Genomic DNA, 21,529 nt, shown 5'->3' on the forward strand with positions numbered 1-21,529 from the left:
CGGCACACGAGGGGGTGGGTGGCCAGCACCACGCCCGGCCTCCTTTGTCTCCCCAGTGGCGATATTTACTACACACCGCACCAGATACACATTTGAGGCCGAGTCGACCTAGGAGAGGCCCAGGACCGGTTCAGATAATCGTCACCGGTGCTGGCCGTGAGCGGGAATCGAACTCGGTTCGCAGCGTTCTTAGTGCAGCGCGCTAACAGCTGCACTACCGCTTTACAATCAAAATCCCACAGCAGCAGTAAGACCAAACCAAAAAGGGAGGAGGGATATTACAAAAACATAGTTATATAAACCCAATATAAAATTCACAAGATGCCAAAAAAGTCAGTATTTCAGCATGAAGATATGCTTGGAGTAAACGAGATTTGACAAAAAAAAAACTATAAACACACACACTTGTGTAAGATGTTCAAATTAAATGTAATAGTAACACCCATTCGGAAAAATGAAATCCTTTTAATTTAAACATGAAAAAATCCTCGTTATGCAATGGAGAAATAATACCCTCGAGTATAATAAAGACAATTAACGAACTGTAATTCAAGCCGCGATATTTCTTAACAGCTTTCACCGACCCACGGATGCAACCAATACCCCCCCACCCCCCATACGCTCTTTTACACCACACAGACACAATGAATAAAACCCTGCGTTAGCCACAATCGTAGACATTACAGATGGGGCTTGGTAGCAACTGACGGTCACGTAGCACAAAACGCTTGGCTCGAAGGGACCCCCCCCCCCCCCCCCCACAGCGATAAACAGCCAACTGCTCTCAAAATCCAAACAACAATGAGACACCGCGAGTCCTCAGTGTTACGGTCTGCCCCGCTTGTCAACGTGAAGGAAGGTAGTGGAGAAGGCTCGGACGCAGCAGCAACAGCAACTCAGAAATTGTCACACACACGTGTGTGTATGTATACGATCTGACCGTGAAAAACGCCAGGTCGCTCTTTTCCCGGCAAGATGTTGGCATTTTTCGCACGCAAAACGTGACCCACTCGCGTAAAAAAATATATATTCTCAGGGCAAACTGTTCACGTAAACAAGCGCATACGTCGTGGTGGGAGGGGGGGGGGCTTTGACAGACCGTAAAATGGTACGTATTGTACGTACCAGCACATTAAAACGTTGTTCACTTTCAAAGTTTAAACGGTGTCTACGACGTTACTTTTTTTAATGGCCTCAACAACGACCACACCGAGAGGAGACGGGCAGACGTATTAAAACACGGCATCTAGACAACACATGCAAGGCGGCCACGTCTAGGCGTTAAACATGTTGTGTCAGCCGAATGGGATGGACATCACCACTCCTACAACATCAGCACGGTTGTTAGGCATTAAGGGACTTCACGTCTGATTTCAGTCGCAAAATGTAGACGTACCTTTTCTTGAATTAATGCCTTCTCACCAGGACTTTTAATATCAATGTAGCCAAATATACCGTTAGAGTATAATCGGATAAATATTCACAAGCGATGAAAAACACATTCATGTGGAGGGAGCTGGTAGGAACGTTGGGTTGCTCGGTCAATGGCCAGGGTCAACGGCAGCGTGGTGTATTCCGCAAATATGCCCGACTGTGAGGGCGGGCACAAGCCCGCGTGAGTAGGTTAAACGTTGAGTTTTATAAGGGCACCACGGGGTGACCAGACCCTCCCCTCCCAGCCCCACCCCTCCCCACCCAGCCCCTCCCCACCCCTCCCCCACCCAGCCCGTCACCTCCCCACCCCAACCACCCAGCCCCTCCCCAACCACCCAGCCCCTCCCCACCCAGCCCCTCCCCACCCACCCCCTCCCCACCCAGCCCTTCCCCACCCAGCACATCCCTGCACGACGGACACAATAATCCCCTGTGGGCTGGTGTAACCAGGAGGTTCCTACCAGTATAAAATTATTCTCCATGAACCCAGCTCTAAATGGTATGAGGCGACATTACAATAAGCATTACAGATAATTATGCCGTTAGGGCATTTTGTACATGTCATTTTAAACCAATTATTTAACTTACCAGTTGTCCGATTTTAACAAGCCGTGTATAAAGCAAGCTTTATTAAAATCATAGCAGCAATGTGGACTTAATACGGGAGATTTGTAGTAATATATAATGGCACACTTAAAGACGATGGCTAATACATTAGCCAATTTAATGTCTGCGTGTCCATTTGTTTACGGAAGCAAGTTTAATAACAACGTAACGGACTGCGCAGTGTTTATTTTTTACGACAAACGTGACAGCAAAATGGAAATCACAGTACGCCGAGAATACATTACAACACTGAGTCATTCGCAAGGCAGGAAGTGTACAGTGCTTGGACATGTGGCTTTGTACAGTGAAAACTAAAATAACCCTACCACTGGCACGTATAAAAAAACACACCAGACTACCGGAATATTTGATGCCACTTTCCATTTCGAATGCTACAATGGGTGTGCATGCGGCAATGTTGTCGTCAATCGGTTAACAATGTCCAGACATTCTGCGGAACTCACAAAACACTCGATGAGAGTCCTAAAAGGAAAAGACCGCCCAAAAAAAGCATCGCAATAGCTGGCGTTGACGCCACTACGGATGCCATTCGCATTACACGGCTTGGCTGCAAAAACAAAGTTGACATCGGCGACACCAGGGAGAGAGAGAGTCGAAAGCCAACAGTTGACAACCGCCGCCGCTGAGAAGAAATATTAAACATTAATGTGGTTACACCGGCACACGCGAACAGTGCAGTACTTTACAATCACTGTACCGAGTTCCACGGTAAACCCCAAACGTCTCCGTTGTCAGGCGCACAGATTAAAATCAGGATACCACTAAACTGTGAAATACACCTTGCAGTGCTAACCCACAGGATACACAAGTTACACCGACTGCATTCGTAATCATGGATACGTGAGAGAAAGCAGAGCTGCAGATCACGGGAGGCAAGATTTGTGTCCTCCGAGGACACGACCGAGGATCTATCTCGATGAAAACCGGCAATGCATACAGCAGCTCTTAGCAGCTGTTCAATTTGGCCACAATCTTGCTCAACGGAACACTTTACTTTCATAATGTATTGTCAAAAGGTAAGGGACCCTTTTGAACAGTTTTGACATGTGTAGAGGACTTGAAATTAATGCTTAGGGTGAAACACACAAAAAACCCCACATTACATCGCTAAAAGCGACAGTTACTTTTTCAAATAGATTATAAAATGGGAACAATATTACATTTCCTTGTCAAATAACCTGACAAAAGTCACATGTGCAAAATGGAATTTTTTTTCAGGTTTTCAATTACAGCTTTGAGGAAGTAGACCTCTGAATTTGAAACTGAAATCAGGATAATAGCAGCAAGCCATCTCTTATCCAGCCTGAATGATTGCTCCACAAATATAGCTAGGACGTAAAAAAATATATTTTTTAATTCACCAACAAGAAATCTTACTTTTATAAACTGGACAGGCAGAAATTAGCTAAACAATACGTATTAATGACTAAAACCATTTATAGAGATTAAACTTTAACAATTGTAAAAAGGTAACCAAATCCAAAACAAGCAGAGTTGTCAGTCAAGCATGTACAATTCTCACCAAGTCTATTCGCATCTACACTGGGAAATATGTTGTGAATATTGGACCGAAGAAAAAAACAGGTATACAAATAAACCTGTTATAGTATTAACCATCTCAGATAATCTGATGACAGCTATGATAACAACCAGCAGTAATTCAGTGCAGCGAAAGATGGAAAAACTTTACAAAGGCTGAAAAAAAAAATCACGCACAAGAGACAAATAATATAAACTAAACTATTTTAATTTCACCAGGTAAGGCACACTAAGCTATATAGCTCTTTTTCAGAAGCGACCTGGCCACAAATGATAGCCCCACGAAATGGCTTATCGCGTGGAATGTATAGCAGCCAAATACTCTAAATGCATGCTTATTCTAAATGTAGAGGTAAAAAAACGGAGGACCCAGAGAAAAATCCACAACCACGGGGAGCGAGAACATGTAAGCTACAAATATACAGGCGTCAGGGTCGAGATCAAACCCACATCCTGTACACCAGGCGAGGTAGCCAACATCTCGCCACCGCAGCATCGTCGGGACACGTCTGAAAACCCCGAGTGTGCATTTAGGGAAATAACTGAGTATCAAAATACTTATTTATACTGGAGAAATCCGATGAGCTGTGAATCTCTTTTTCACAGATGTCCAGTGGACATCTGAAAGCGGACTGAGCCTTAATCGTGAAATAAAGAGGAGAGCGAGAACAAGACCGAGCACTTTTGGAAAATAAAAATGTTATAGTAAGCAAAATAACAATTTGCTTAAAGGAATAACGTTTCCATTTAGGGACATTTACTGATGTAGTGACATCGCGAATGTCACTGTGTAATGCCGGCCCTAGAGAGGCATGGCGTGTGATGTATTGACATCACGGGCACCACGTGTATGTGGGTGCAGTATCGGTGAGCGCTGACCGGCAGTGGTGGATGGCACCACGCTCTGCGTGCATTGCCGATCCCTACAGGATAGGGTGTGAGAGTGCCGGCCATAGGAACGGGGTTACTAAGGGCCATGGCACTCTGGTTGACCCCGAAGGACACGTGACCGGTAAAGTCTACACAGGGCCCCCAGGTGGAGGCCAGGGGTGGTCACGTGTTAGGCTGGAGATCCTGCTCGAGGATTCTAGAAGGTGCGCGTGGCTAAGGGCAGGGCCAGCCACGCCAAAGAGGATATAAGCCGGGTCCGAGAAGGGACTGGCTGCTGTTGCCATCCTGAAGAAATCTACATTCTACATCCTACAAGAGTCTCCAACACGTAGACCAGGACCCAAGCTGTGGTCCGGTCCCTTGTAGCAATTTACGTTGTAATTAGTGTAGTTAGCCTGGTGGTCACCACCATAGGTTGTTATTGTGTTAACCCAGTGTTGGTGTTAAATAAATGTGTTGCCTCCAAAAAGTACGTCTGCGATTCAGTTGAACTCACTACACCTATAATAAAGGGGTTGGTAATACGAACTCCAATAAAGAACGTGAAACAAAGGATTAGAAATATACAGAAAACAATGGAGAGATGTACAATGGGAATTAAAGACTGAAAAATGGTGAGAGGAACATATGGATCATATAAAAGACAAATTAAATACATTGGATTGACTCCATAAAAGTTAGGAGCATTGCAAAGGACATATCGTAGAGTGGATGATAACATATGGATGAGACTGGTCATGGAATGGTAGCCAAAGGAGAGAACAAGCCAGCGGAGAGGACCACTGCAGAGCAGAGGTCACAAACGGGTTTTGATTACTTACCCGTACCCGGCCGCGCCAGGGTCCAAAACGGGTACCCGTACCCTACCCGATACCCGTACCCGGCCGGGTATCGGGTAGGGTACAGGTACCCGATTGCGACTTCTGGGATGAAGCCATATTGCAGGCGCGGGTGGGTTGATTCTAGGAACTTGAATTATGAGAAGAGACAAGACGTTGGGAAATGAGTGACAAACGGTTACTCACCAGTGACTCACGGCCTACCCGTACCCGGCCGCACCAGGGTTGCAAACGGGTACCCGTACCCGGCCAGGTATGGGTAGTCAGGTATCGGGTACCCGGTTGCGACCTCTGCTGCAGAGACGGATTCATCAGATCAGCTCATGCACAAAAGCGACAAATTGTGACATCGCAGGGCTATGATGGATGGTGATGTCATGGGGAGACCTGCATCTAGCAGAAGAAAATATAGCTCGTGATAAAATGACAACTGTTCACACAAACAAATAATAACAAAATTAAACTCGTGCCCCCTCTTGAAAGCTCACCGCAATGATTCTCGGATTAGCCTATGCGAGTCGTCGGCAAACGCTGGTGCCTTTGCCATTTGCCAGTGACATTACATTACATTTTTTCAGGACACATTTGAACTGCATGTGGTTTAAACAGTGTGGAGACAGAGCCTGGTAACAAAGACACTCGAGTAGAATAAGACAACTTGATTCATTGTGGCATGTTCAAAGCAGTGTCATGTATGTAGAACTTATTTTGCACCGTACGTAGCCAAACGTGCAAATGCCAACAAATAAAATAACCAGATCATAAAAACGATGTTCAAAAATACACTATCATGCCTTCGTAAAAAAAAACTGGTCAAAAAGACAAAATCCATCGTACAAGCTAACGAAACTGATTATTCGTCACTAATAATGTAGCACAGTGCATTGACTTGCATGAAACGATACTGTACACGGTAATACCAAACCATATTAAAAATAATATAATCATTGGCAAATGCCTCACATATAATTATAATTATTCTCATCAACCATATCACCATCATTAAATAATTCTGCCAATAAAAATCACACTTTACTACTTAGAACGACGAATGCTGGTAGTAGCAACAACAAATTCAGAAAATGTAACCCCGTGAATTTCGTGAATCTCGTGAATCGCAAAAGGCCCAAAACCACGGCTGATGCAATGAGACGTGTGGAGCACGGCCGAGGTGGCAGCAGCAGCAGCAGCAATACCACGACTCCCCTGGTCGGGTGGATTCAAACGGCCATGACATGAACAGCGGCATGGGCATATACACCGGTAAAAGGTCACAAATTCAAGCGAGGAAGAGAGCTGAGGGTTTAAATTCTCACGCCTGCATCCACATTCAGGAGGGGTTGGGCCATTCACCAACCGCAGTGGGGGAGGGGGGGGGCCCATGGGATTGCACCTGCGAATGACTGCAGGGGATCTTGCAAATTGGTATGAAAAAAATCTTTTCATTTTTCCAAATTAACTCGCCCCGTCACATTTGGGAATTTGCGCTTTAGCTTCCTTTAATTTATTTGCGCGTGTAACACGTTGATATTGTCGTGATGGTCGATTTAAAAAAATGTTTACATTTAAAATGTTTGATAATATTGCAAAAACAGGCTCATGCTTGAAGTGCTAGCTTGCAGTTTGGAATTAACTATTTTTTGTACAACCCTGTAGTTGTGTAAAATCACTACATAAACGTTTTACAATCTAAGCACAATTTTACATCTTGGGAAATTAATAACAGAAGGCACACACACACAAATGCCACGACTTCACTTAATAAACGGCGAGCGCCGGCACAAAAATAAAAAAAAACATCCACAGAAAAATGTACTGGGTGGGGAAAAAACCCACCACAACGTAGATTACTGTATTGGAAAATATTCTCTGTTGGTAGAGCAACGCATCTGCTGCCGTCTTATCATAAAACAGCTCTTGGTGTGCTGACGGCAATTGGCATTCGTTGTTTTTCTAATTGGCTTCAGTTCTGTACGTGGCAAGACCCCGTCGCATGCTTTAAATTATGACGGACAAAAAAATGTCGACTGCCCAACATGCTCACGCAGCAAGCAGCAGCTTCGTGTGGGTTACCCATTCTGCGACCATCTTCCACCGTTGCTAGCCGACAGATTACAGCACACACACACACATCACACCACTTGACGAGTTTTGTATATGGCAAGACCAGCATGCTTTAAAAATGGACGGGCAGAAAAATGTCAACTGCCCAACACACTCACGTAGCAAGCAGCAGCAGCAGCACGAGCTATGTGCACGTTACCTATTCTGCAACACTACAGCCATCTTCCGTCGTTGCTAGTTGCCAGATTATAGTAAACACACACCCACACATCGCACCAGTTCTGACTAGTTTTGTTTATGGCAAGACCAGCGAGCTTTAAATTACGGACAGAAAAAAATCGACTGCCCAACACGCTCACGCAGAAAGCAGCTTTGTGAGTTACCAATTCTGCGACACTTCATTGCTAGCTGACAGATCACATCACACCACTCCCGACAAGTTTTGTACTGTATATGGCAAGAGCCCGCCGCATACTTTAAACCATGAAAAACAAAAAAAATGTCAACTGCCCGACATGCTCAGCGGCTGACCTATTCTGCAACACTTCAACCTTATTCCACCTTTGATGGTTGCCAGATTAAATTATGAGCCAACACACACATCGCACCACTCACGACACGTTTTGTACATTGGCAAGACCCCGGTCGCATGCTTTACATAATGAAAGACAAAAACATTAACTGGCCAACATGCTCACGCATTAACAGCAGCAGATTAGTGTAGGTTACCTATTCTGCAACACTACAGCCATCTTCTGCCGTTGCCAGATGATAGCAACACACACACACATCGCAACACTTCCTACAAGTGTCCACTTTCACGGAAACTTCAAGGCACCGACAATGCATTGGGGGTCAACGTGAGCTGGACAATTATTTACTTATTAATGTATGCATGCACAAGGCACCCACTTCCTCCCCCCCCCCCCCCAAAAAAAGTACTTTGAGCTCTTAGGAAACGACGTAAATTAAGCTAGCAGCTGAACAAAAACCACACGGATTCAAAATGATGCGTGTTAAGGTCAAAACGGTGCAATTAGATTAGGGGGAAGGGGGGGGCGAATGCCACTTTTGCTTCGCTTCTGCAAGTGCCGTGGGTCAGAGCGGCTTTGCTAATGCTGTTATTAGTTTCAAATCCTGGATAATAAAGCACTGATTAAGGCCTCGATGGGCGAAGAAGAACAAAAAAAGTATTCCTGCACTGTGCAATGATGTGTTCGTGCAAGAAAGAAAAATGGGCAGAGCTCAAAACAAGCAATACGTACAGAATATTAACAAGTATAACCCGTAAAAACAAAGTTTTTCACTATAAATCCTTTATATGTGTGGCGGCTAGAGTCCTCTCGTCCTCTGGCTTGAGATGGCTGCCACCTAAGGGTCAGATGATTGTCTGCCAGTATTAAGCAATTGGTAATTAAATATTTAATTTGTTTTCCCTAAACAGTGTAAAATTTTGGGAAAAAATTTTCACGAACATTCATTGTCTCGCACAACGAGTCTGTGTGCAAAATGTCAGCTCGATTGGATCACGGGAAGTGGGTTAAAAACGACCGAAAGATTTGCACGGTCGTAAGCAAGCAAGCACGCAAGCAAGCAAGCGAACTTAATATAAAGGATTTAAAAATTATGGCGGAATTATGAACGTCTACTGTAAAATGTTTCGCACAATTAAAAACATCGGAGATTGTCACGTTCAAAAACAAATAAACGCTCGCCCATACGAAGAACAAGTTCGCAAAGATGCAGTGGAAACTTGTTGATAATTGTTTTTTTACCCTTCTATCTGGCAACAAAACGGACACATTTTTTTACAAGGAGTCATGTTTACATAGACCACAATACCTGCAGTCATAATGCAAACAAAAAACATAACTCTGACAATGTGCACTGTCAAAAGGCGCACGCCTTTTGGCGTCATCTGGTCCAACACCATGTGAGACTAGGCTCTAAGGAAAGCTGTCTCGGGTGTGGACCAATCAACTTCAAGGACAGTGCACATTATCAGAGTTAGGTTTTTTGTTTGCATTATTACTGTAGGTATTGCGGTCTATGTAAACATGACTCCTTGTAAAAAAAGGTGTCAGTTTTGTTGCCAGATAGAAGGGTAAAAATCCAATTATCATATTTTTTACTGGCAAATGAGGTTCCAACGGTGGAAACTTGTTATTTGCCAACGAAAATTATCTAATGCTGCGGACCGTGTACCGTAGACTCGCGCACATTCAAACATATAACAACAGTTGTTCCTTCAATTAAAATAACGTCGTCTTTTGGTACATAAAGGCCTGCTTAAGAAGTTTCAGACGCAATGTATGAACGTTTCAGTTTCAGTTTTCAGTTTCATTTATTAGGTGTAGCCCTGTGAGCCATTCGGCTCTTGAATCGGGTGCAACCGTAACAAACAATAAAGTAAAACATGAACAAGAAAAACATCTTAAAGTGTGTAAACGTGTCGGTTATCAACTCCATCCGGTTTATCTCATTTTAGTGTGAACAAACTATGTCAACGCATGTAACTTTACCCAAACCTGGAACAATTATTTATTAAAAAGCCGTTGCAGGTGATGTTTGCGTATCACTTCAGAACTGTAAATATATATTCATTGGATACGTACATGCATCCGTAGTTTAAAGCAACTTAACCAGTATCGCTTTCTAGGATGTATTAATGTAATTCCTAAGGAGCAGCGGTGTCAACGGATGCCAAATAATTATCCTCACTTTTAATACTTTACCATATGATGAAACGTTCCAGCTCTTTATTATAAAGGTGTTGATAATTAGTTTAAATTAGGCACCGTGCCGGAGACATTTCTAAAATGATTTAACAGGAGAGCAATTCTAGCACACTGATAATCAACTTATCTTGTACATTTAATAAAACAAATTCTTATCAAATATATATTAAGGCCCGAGGATTTAAATATGCAATTTTGGTATTAACTGCTTATTATATACTGTACGCATTTTTTTCAAACTGCACGTTGGATGCACATGGAATTAGACCACTTTTACTAAGCATCAAAAATAGAGGGTTAAATATTATAACGAAAATATTGTCGTGTCATAAATCTTTGCGTAGTTCATGGGAAACGTTTTGTTAAGAAATACCACCAAAAAAATACGAAGACTTTAAGGGTGATTCTACACAGCACTGAAATAATTGTAATGATTATTAAGCAGATATTTATACTGTAAGACATGTATTGTTCTTTACACAATTGTATTGGTATCATGTCCCGAGACAAAATATCTATTTGGAACTATAGCAACGTAGTGCAACCATGTGTTGGATAGTTGCCCGTGGAAGGTGATATCATAGAACTTTTATCCAGAAACTAGGGCACACTTCCCCAAAAACTCCTGCTACAGGGAAACATTTATACAGCACGGCAGTGAAGCCGATATAAATATTTGTAATTCTCAAAGCTAGAACTTTAAGTAAATGTAAAGAATAACCATATTAATATGGTGGCTTTGGTACGGTGACAAGGCTGAGACCATCAACTTGCAATCGGGTCTGTGGTATTGGCTCAGTGCTCACATGGTTACTGAAATGTACATATTTAAACATAATAGCATAAAACTGAAGCTTTAAGCAATATGCAATTCCCTTTGTAATGGGTTGTAAAAAAAATGCAAGTGTTCATGGAAGCATTACATAGCTCCATTATCAATTTGATTTCAGATACTGCATTAGGTTACATACAACAACAAAAGCATGGAGTAGTTAACGTCTCACAGTTGAGTTGTAATTGTGTGTAATTAACAGATTAAGTGAAATAATAAAAACGTTTCATGTGTTGCAGAAATTATATGTTCATAGTGTAATAACTTCAATTATCAAGAACTGTTGAGAGATTTGTATTTACTGTAATAACCAACTTGACTACATCACAAAATGCTCCACGCACGTCTACATTTTCTCCTTGGGAGATTTGTTTGACAAATAGAAATATTACTCATGTTGACCACGTGGAATTTCTGAAACTTCAAATCATGTAGAACTGGCCAATATACCACGGAAAACTGTATAAAATTCCCCATGTATCACCATAAGCAGACTAACCTTTCATATAATGAACGGTCATACATCTAATTTTAAAATGTTAAAATATAATTACTGAAATATTCCATTTGATTTATGCGAGAGAAAACTTAGAAGATAACATCAAATATTTACTTCAACTGCCTATTTTATCTTACATCTGCAATAAGACAAGATTAAATATAGAACAGTCGAAAAAAATACTCTAAGTAAATTGCTGGAAATGTATTTAACATGAATCATTTAAAGAACACAAGTACAGTTTGTCAACTTAATTATTTTACTGTAAAACATTCATTTGTATAAATTGCCTTTTATTGTAAAATAAATCAGTGTTGGCTGCATTATCACTACACAACATTCCAGAGTACAGTATATGGGGTCTTGCTCTAATCATTGCATCTTTACCTAAAACAAGTACGAGCACACTTCAAAATCCAGTTACCCCAATTCCTATACGTATATACAATTCTACATCATTCAACTGCTAAAAATCACGCGTTCAAATTTTCACTTTAAAAGTTTAAAAAAAATGCCCGTTTTACGATTTCCGCATGCTTAATTTTTTGGTTACAAAATGTACATTGAGTTTACAAAATATCTAACTTTACCCACAAAGTTTGTGTCGTATGGCAATTATATTAAACCACGTTATATCTGTGTCGATCTTGATACACTACAATGTATATTTTGCAATGGGCATCCATTAGTTAAGGTAAATGGGTCACTAATAAGGTTAATTTTGTTGGTTACTTTGTTGCGTTTGAATATGCCTTCATTAATTACTTAAGAATTGAAATCAAGCATATCCTATGCCCGTAAATGCATGATCAACACAATAACCCAGACACGTCAACAAAAAGCCACAGCAATTACCAAACGCTGAACGGTGCCCAATGTAAACGTGGTTGAAACAATGCGCAATGTTAATGCACGACCAAGGCAGCACATATGCAATTATAATTAAAACACGGACACATTATGCATATACAGGTTCTCTGCAACGCTTTGCAACACGTGCTTGTCCTTAAATCGCGTCTCCCAAGGTTTTGGCAACCTATTTGGTCAATTTGGCCAGTTTTCTATCGGGTTAATTTGATTATAGCAACACTGCTTTTTTTTTGTACAGTTTAGAACATACTGAATCATCTTAACAAGAGTTCACGTGACCCACCCCGCAAAAAAAGATAGACAGATGGACAAAGCTAATGCATACATTCTTTCAACCTCAGTTGAAAAGCATTTAGTATATCTTAAGAGCAACACCATCCGTGCCTTTGTGTGTATTATGAGTTACGCTTTGCTTGCACCTCGAGACTCATACTATTACCCTGCACAAATTATATATTATACCTTGGAATTACAATCGAAATCCATTCCACTATTCCCACCACCAGAAGAAGGATCTTTATTCCCCGCCGATATCGATGAAGAGTCGAGCGAGAAAAGTTTGGAAGCTTCCCTAATACACGTGCGTTTTCCCCAGCCAATGCGGTTTCCTCCTACCACTCGGAAAACAGAAAAATCATACAATATATAAAGGACGTGCATAATGTAACGTGATGTAATGTGACCCATTCATTATAAATATAATGGGTCACTTTTCCAAGAGTAATCAGGATATGTATTATGCACAGAATTCCCTATGGTCACTTGGTCTATTTTCCAAGAAAATAACAAAACGACAAGTGAAAAATGTGCCTTTGCTACCACTACAGTCGGTAAAATTATATAACAATTATCTATGTCGATTGCCCTCTTCCTTCCTACTACTGGATGGAGCCCCCCCCCCCCCCCCCCCCAATACAATGTCTGTCATGGTGGTTTGTTTGACCATACTTAACGAAGCTGGCCAGGAAGGTTTGGTGAAAGGGGAGGCTCAAAATCGGTTCTAACACGCCAATCAATCGAGTTCCATTCGTGAAAATAAAACCAAAGCACTCAAAAATCTGACTTTACTGGGCAAACGCTGGCAAGGCAGCTAGAGACGTGGCTTAAGGGATGCAGCATAAACAATTCCGCAGCTTTAAATGAAAAGGCTAAATACGCACAAAAACACTAAACCTTGTCAACACTAAATAGGACCCCGTGTAGTAACAGGCTGTCAAACACGGCTTTGAAGCTTTAATTCCAGGACGACGAAAACACGCGAGGAGTGCGCGTTTGAACGCGCTTATTAAAGTATTCTCACCGACGGAGCTTCAAGCCTGTGTTGTTTAACAAGCCCCAAGGACCTCATGGTTCTAGGTGGTATCTCTACCAGGACCGCTTGATTTGTATTGGTTAAATCTTATGGGGTTTTTGTGTGTGTGTGGATGTTTGTGGTATTTTAGAGGCAATGCTGATGAAACGTGGAAGTTGGAAATCTTCACCCGGTAAGGGCTCGCTTGGCATTAACTAGTTTTGTTTTTTAGTTTGTTTATATTCTTAGGTTTTTCCCGGTAAAGTCACGTAGGTAAAGTCACGTAGGTACCTACGTGATTTTACCGGAAAAAACCTAAGAATATGAATCCTTGCAGTCACGAAAGCTTCAAATCTAGAATTAGTTTGTTTATACCTTTGAACTGTGAACAAATCACTGAGTGTAAAGGAGTGGTGTTAAGATGTAGTAAAGTATAATGATTGCATGCCAAACCTGTTGTATCCTTGATTTGAATAGTTGAATAAAGTATACTTCTATTCGCAAAACGTTACCTATTTGCACGTAAATTGATCACAAGCCCAACCAATCAATTCCCCCACTGTTGCAGTACAGCAGCAAAACGTAACTTGTGCAAAGTTAGTAAACGCACATAAAAACCTGGTGTCTCCCATCATATTTACAGATGACTTAATGTTGTGGGGTACATTTGGCATGCAGCAAGTATGAAATGCACATTTATGTGTTTGGGATTTTTTCTATATTCGCATCCTTGGCGTGTGCCTTACACGTCTCTGTGCATCCCAGTTCACACGGTTGAGGTTTCTTCCATACAAAGAAACCTGAACTATTCGCACAAAGAGAGGGCTTTCATCTGGCCCACAACATCAGCGCACACGAGATGCATAATTTTACTCCGATTTTTTTGTCCTTCAAAACACACACACACGCGCACAATCTTGCTTTGAAGCTTTCGTGACTGCAGCAATCCATACTCTTTGTGGTTCTTTCGGTAAAAGTCACGTAGAGGTATTAAAATAAAACCAACCACGACGTTTCGGGCACAACACAAGCGTCCGTCATCAGGTGGGAAAGCGTGGCCTGCTGCTGCCGAGGCAGACTGTTTATTCTTACTGCGTTAAGGAATACATTCACGGAACGGCTACGCATCTACGCGAAAATAAACGTGCAAAAGTCCATCGGCCTATTGGCATTCCAACCAAATATCATCATCATCCAGCAACCAGCATTTGTTAAAGAAAGTGAAGGAGGAGAGTGACGCAAACAGGAACTGTGCAACCCACACAGCGCCCTAACGCGTGGCCGTCGCTCGCTCGACACGCAACGCACAATCCACCTCTAACCCATCACTCTGCGCGTGCAACCAACATCACAATGTCAACATTACAAAGACTCCAATAAACACAACAACAACAACAACACCACCACCACCAACAACAACACACCATCACACGCGGGCCGCACGCAACTCGTCCACATTGCATAGTTCGCATAAACAACGCGCGGCGAATCGCCGCTTCCCATTGGTCGACACTCAGCCAACGACCAATCAGCGCGCAGCTCGGCCCCCCGCGTGCGCCGCGTCAGCCAATGGGAGCCGCGTAAATAGAGCGCGGCGCGCGTGTGCTCTACCAAATGCAGAGGGGGGGAGCGAGACGTCCTCACCTTTAAGTTTGTGCTGTGGCCGCGGTGGTGGTGGCGGCGGTGGTGGTTGTGGATCTCCGCCGCCGTCCTTCACTACCCTGTGGGGCTTCTCCGTCGCCTCCCTCTTCCTCTTCGCCTTCTGCTGCTGCTGTTGCTGCTTGATAGCGCCCAGCGGCCCCGTGGCGCCGCCCGCGTCTGCCTCGGCGCTCGCTGCCGCCACCACCGCTGTCAGCAAGGCGCCGTTGCTGCTGCTGCTGTTGTTGTTGTTATTCGTGTTGTTGTTGTTGTTACTGCTGCTGCCGCCGCTGCTGCTGCTATTGCTGCTACCGCCGCCGCTGCTGTTGTTGTTGTCCAGGTATCCCGCCTTGCTCAGCTTCTTGTAGTCGTGGTGCGCGCGTTTGCGCTTCGCGGGGCCAAGCGCCGAGGGGGCCACTCCGCCTCCACCACCACCACCGCTACTACCGCCGATACTAACACCACCGCCGCCACCGCTGCTATTAACGCTGCCGCCGCCTCCTCCTCCTGCTCCGCTACCGACACTGCCGACTCCGTGGCCGTGGCCCTGGCCGCCTGCGGCAGCTACGGCCGCTGTGGCCGCAGCCGCCGCCACGGAAACGCGGAGACCGCCGCAGCTCAGTTGCGCCATTTTGAGCGCGAGGATCGGCCCGTACGCACACGCGCCCCCCCAGCCCCGCCCCTTACCCCCCCAACCCCGCCCCTCACACCCCAACCCCGCCCCTCACACCCCCTACCCCGCCCCTCGCACCCCCTACCCCGCCCCTCGCCCCCCCAACCCCGCCCCTCGCCCCCCCAACCCCGCCCCTCACCCCCCCTACCCCGCCCCTCACCCCCCCTACCCCTCCCCTCACCCCCCGCGTCCACTCACAACCCAGGTCCCCCCGCATCCCCGCCCCTCGCCTCACACTATCCACGAAGCCACGCCCCCCCCCAACCGCTCACCACTTGGAGCCCCCCCCCCCCGTTGAGGAGCTTTAAACGCGAAGCCCCTCCCCCTTTTGAACTAAGGCTCCTCCCTCCGCAGCGTCACTCCTGCACGTGAGGCCCCTCCCCCCACCACCTCCACTCATTCGCTCCGCGCGCGCTGCTTGTGAAGCCACTTGGGGGCCCTGACCCGGGGGGGGGGCCGCCCCCACCCCCCACCTCCGTGACGCCCCGCCCCCCCGACGTGACGCCCCGCCCCTCTCACGTGAGGCCCCGCCTACTTTATCCTGGCGCGCGCCAATCGACTAGTAATCGATTTAAATCTTGGAGTTCATCATGAATTGTTAAAGTCGATTTTATTTAAAATTGCTCTTTGGCGCCGTTTAGGCAAAGTTCTGCCGTCTTAAGTGGGCATTTAGCGAACGTATTATTATTGCGTGGGGTTTTCTTCATGAACATGCGCTTATAGAGTGGCTGCTATAAATGTTGACATGATAAGCCACTTCATATTCTTTGTGTAAAAAAACTACTAAAAGTAGTGTTTATTATTTTTCTATCTACGTGACTTTACCGAAAGACCCCAAAAATATGAATTCCTGCGGTCACGAAAGCTTTAAAGATATAAGCCACTTCAAGGTTCAGCGATCATTTGTGGACATAGTCGCTTCTGAAAAAGAGCCGCATCGTCGGCACGGTAGTTTAGGTTTAAAGTTTTCGTTTTATACCCGTTAAGTTGACACACACAAATCGATTAATCGTTCGAGTAATCGATTAATCATTCGATTAATCGTTTAAAATACGTGAATATGCCGACGATATGCGTATGGAATCCACTTGTAAGAAGTCATTTTCGATTAATATACGTGTATAGTTATTACGTAAATTGTATACTTTGGCATAATATCCTGCGTGGTGCAAACTAAATAATCGAAACTTGACCAGCATTCAACAAGCCCGAGACCCAGCCGCTTATTGGTCGGCGCACGGCAACGTCACAAACCAGCCGAGCTTTCTCATTGGTCCGCGCTGTTGTTGTGGGGTCAGTGGGCGGAGGGGGGGATTTGACGGTTAAATGGGCGTGGCTACTTGGTAAGTGGGCGGGGCTTCGTGAGGGGAGGGGGGAGGGGCTATGTGGGTGAGGGGCGGGGCTATGTGGGTGAGGGGCGGGGATATGTGGGTGAAGTGGCGGGCGCCTGAATGAATGGGCGCATAAGGAATATAGGGCACCAGGAAGGCATGGCTTGTAAGTGGGTTATGATATTGATTGGTTAGTTGCGTGCACGTTTGTTCAAGCTTTGCACTATTGCCCTGGCTGCTGGGACATCGCTCGGTTGCTGGAGTAGCAGAAACACAGAAGTTTGATGGGTCTTCGAGTTCAAATCGTTTCCCGGGTTGGTGATTGTCTGAAATGCGAGTGCTTGTCACGGGAACGTGGAACTTACATTGCTGGCTCGAGATCGTACTGAAAAATGTATGAGCATGCAGTTAGACTAGTAGTTTGACATTATTTACAAAGATGTGTTTTATCGGGCCGTGGGAGGGAGACGATACTTACTGAGCGTGGCAAGACTGCTTGTCAGAAAGGTCACATTTAAAATGTTATGACAGTTACATTTTACTTGCGGGAGAAAACCAACAAATGCACCCAACATGTCATAACCCAGAGAGTCTGTGACACTTGTCCTAGATTTCACCTGGTTCAAGAAAGGATTCATACTCTTTGGGTTTTTTTCGGTAAAGTCACGTAGGTAAAAAATAAAATAGAATGAAAGCAACTAAAATAAAATTAAATTTTTGTTGTTTTCATTCTATTTTATTTCACGTAGGTAAAAAAAATTAATAGAATGAAAACAACTAAAATTTAAATTTACTTAATTAAATTTTAAAAAATAAAATAGAATGAAAACTAAAATAATAATTAATTTTATTAATTGTGTTGCTTTCATTCTATTTTATTTATTTAAACATTTTCCTAAAAAACCAAAGAGTATGAATCCTTGCAGTCACGATAACTTCAAATCTAGAATTAAAGAAAGGATGTTGCTTCTTTTGCAAAAGTACACAATGAGATAAACATAATCTTGACAATTCCCCTCTTTTGGATGAATTAAAAGCAAACGCATTCGTTGGCCGTGATATTAGGAGACAAAAGAAGTCCCTAATATAGATTAATTGTGTTAATATAAAATCGTAGTACAACAAACAAAAATAACGAGAAAGTCGGTGTCATTTCGCGCAACGAAACTTATATCCAAAGCAGTCCACGACAGCAGACACAATGGACGAGAGGGTTGAGATTTCTTTTGGGGGGCTGTGGCACGAGCTAACAATTCATTATTGTGCATTGAATCATTGTGGGATCTTTAATGTCCAAATTTGTAGCAGATTGTCACACGTTGGTAATATCTTACAACTTTAATTTCGATTTAAAGCTTTCGTGACTGCAGGGATTCATCTTCATGGTTCTTTCGGTAAAGTCACGTAGAAGGGAAGTAATAAAATAATAATAAAACATAATAAAATACAATTCTCACGACGTTTCGGCCACAACGCAAGCAGCCGTCCCACGGTGCCCTGTATAATGCAAACAACATTTGGAAAATCTTCCCAAAGCCTTTCAACACATTAGCTTCAACAACCTCGTGGCCTTCTTCAAGGCTCGAGAGAGAGAGAGAGAGAGCGAGTATACTCTTAGTTCTTTCGGTAAAGTCACGTAGGTAAAAAATGAAATTAAAATTAATAAAAATAAAACAATAAAATCACATTTACTCTAATCCATGTGATTTTATTGTTTTATTTTTATTAATTTTTATTTAATTTTTACCTACGTGACTTTACCGAAAGAACAAAGAGTATAAATCCTTGCAGTCACGAAAGCTTCAAATCTAGAGAGAGCGAGCTTTACTTTCGAAGCTAAAGCAGAAATGAGTACATTCCCTGTTGCTGGAGGAAGATGTCATCGATATGCAGGCCAGAATTCCTGAACATTGTATGTGCGACCAAGACCCGGGTCACATGAGGCCGCGCGTGCCCGAATGGGCCAGAAACGTGTTCGGCAGTGTGCACCACCCCCACATCGCTACCCCCATACTTTACCCCCCTCCCCCAGCTCCCTTTGCTCTCAGATAACCCCCGCACACTGCAGCTCTCAATCTCCCACCCCCAACTTCCACCCTTCCTCCCTTCCCTCCCACGGACCTCGTAGTGACCGCTGCATCCAACTTTCCCTTCCCCCAAATACTGCTGCCCCTTTCTGCAACCAACCACCACCACCACCCACTCGACTTAACTGCCAATGCCCCTTTTTAACCAGCACCCCCAGCCAGCTCACCCTTCTGACCCCATATCCAACCACTCTCCATCCCCACCCCCAACCCCCGAGTTGCATCACGCATATGATGTGCAGCGGAGTGACAGTCATACCCAGTATGGAATGCGTTGTAATTTATAATCCGACGGTCGTCGTGAGCGAGCGAGCATGGGGTTTTCATTGGGGGGGGGGGGTCTTCATTCATTCACTCTCACCCCGCACGTTAATGAATACATGAAGTCATCACACACTGCTTTACACTGCACGACTACGGTGTCTATGTTAGTCGGTTTAACGCGTAGGCTTTCGCAATCAATATGAACCATAGTTTTGGGTTAGATCGCGTACTCGAATTGTAAATGTTGTTGAGTTTACTCTCCAACACACCGGTGTGCTGAACTCGTAACAAATTGGCATGTTTTGTTTACGTGACAACCCTGACGAATTGTCTGTGTCAGGTGGTGGCGGGTTTAACGACACATTTATATTTATTTATATACCCCATCACCAACACGCACTGAAGTATGGTCAAACAACCCCCACGATTCACACGGGAGTTATGAGACCCTGTTCCAACAGTGCATTGACAAAAGGGCTGTACGTTTATTATGTGCATATCAATAAACAGCTTTCAACATCGCTGATAATATAGCACATCCACCATTGGAACCAGTTTTGTTGCCAGATAGAAGGGTAAAAAACCAATTATAATAAAGCACATCTTATTTTCTGTTCACGCTATAGTCTACGGCCCTTTGTTAAACAAAAATTAAGCAAGCAATTTTAAACAGAGCGCACAGGTTTCATCACAGCACTGGGATGGCTCTAAAACGCATACTTTGCCTTTGACGGGTCAGAAAATTAAGTGAGCAAACGCAATTACCGGCTTTGGGCTTTTGGAGTTATTAAGGAAAATCAACTCGAACGACTTGTGACTGTGGGAAATTTTCAGTGGAACTTTAACTTTACAATTTAAAAAATGCCTCTATTTAGTGCACTGTCTGGTATGCTTGTGTTTTTCGAAAGTGTTAGTCAATGTAACACCACTCCTATCTGTATTCATACCATACACCGCCCACACAAAAATTATTGCAACAAACACTGCAATGTACAATTGTATTTCAGACATACACTACCTTCATGAAGCCACACTGGCCCAGCGAGGTGGTGTTAAAGTTACAATGGGATATACATTGTTATTATCGTATGATATTTCAATGTATGAGGTGTGGCACAGTGGTTAGCACACTGCACTCTGCACCCATATGTAAACGGAGTTTGATTTACAGCCAGAGCTGACATCAGTGGCGAGTGATAGCTGAACTGGTTCAGTATCGCCCCCCACCTTGACCATGCCAGAGTGATCAACGTGGTGAAGTATGGTCAAATAACCCTCACGACTGACAAGGCATTTACAGGCTTTCATCATGCAGTGGATAAATGGGTGTAAATAACTGATGTTTTACAACATATTGATGTTTTAAATATTGTACATAAAAGCCTCTATTTGGATCTCAGCCACTAGAAAGGCCACATTGTTGCATGTAAGCTGTTCACCCCGGCATGACATCGAAAGTAAATGTTTGCGATTCTGTTGAATGTTGAACTTCACAGTGCTGCACTAGGAGAAGTGGAGTTGATGTGATGGCCACAGTGTTAGTGCTTGTGTTTGCCATGTTACACAATAGATCGTAAAGGTGCATTCATAAAGTGGGTAAACCCCGCTGATTAAAGAGCCAATGCCATTATTCTAATCGGCAGGGACTTGCAAAAAAAAAAGTCGAAACAGATCGAGTGCTTTGTTAAATAGAAAAAAAACCACGATTACATGCCCTCTCTGTCGCCGCACGTGGGAATTCAAAACTCATTCTCCATCGAGGTTGAAGCTGCCTGCAGATGAAGAAGTCGTAATGATTCATTCTTTGGTTCTTTCGGTAAAGTCACGTATAAAGAAAAAATAATAAATTAAATAATAGCATACGACGTTTCGATTGCAACACAAGCAATCATCATCAGGTATAATGAAATAG

The 21,529-nt window shown here is 43.7% G+C and overlaps 1 protein-coding gene across 1 annotated transcript in view; it reads right to left on the reverse strand.

The window, feature by feature from the left end:
* The window catches only part of LOC133349444 (lysine-specific demethylase 9-like), a 37,214-nt gene extending 21,275 nt beyond the window's left edge, over positions 1-15,939 (reverse strand). Inside the window, exon 1 of the mRNA XM_061562893.1 lies at positions 15,269-15,939. Within this exon, the coding sequence (XP_061418877.1) occupies positions 15,269-15,893 (625 nt within the window). The 5' untranslated portion in view covers positions 15,894-15,939. The remainder of the gene's footprint in view (positions 1-15,268) is intronic.
* Positions 15,940-21,529: the final 5,590 nt, after the last annotated feature.

This window comes from Lethenteron reissneri, chromosome 30 (genome assembly GCF_015708825.2).
Source record: "Lethenteron reissneri isolate LAM-NWPU_2019-01 chromosome 30, ASM1570882v1, whole genome shotgun sequence".
Lineage (NCBI taxonomy): Eukaryota > Metazoa > Chordata > Hyperoartia > Petromyzontiformes > Petromyzontidae > Lethenteron > Lethenteron reissneri.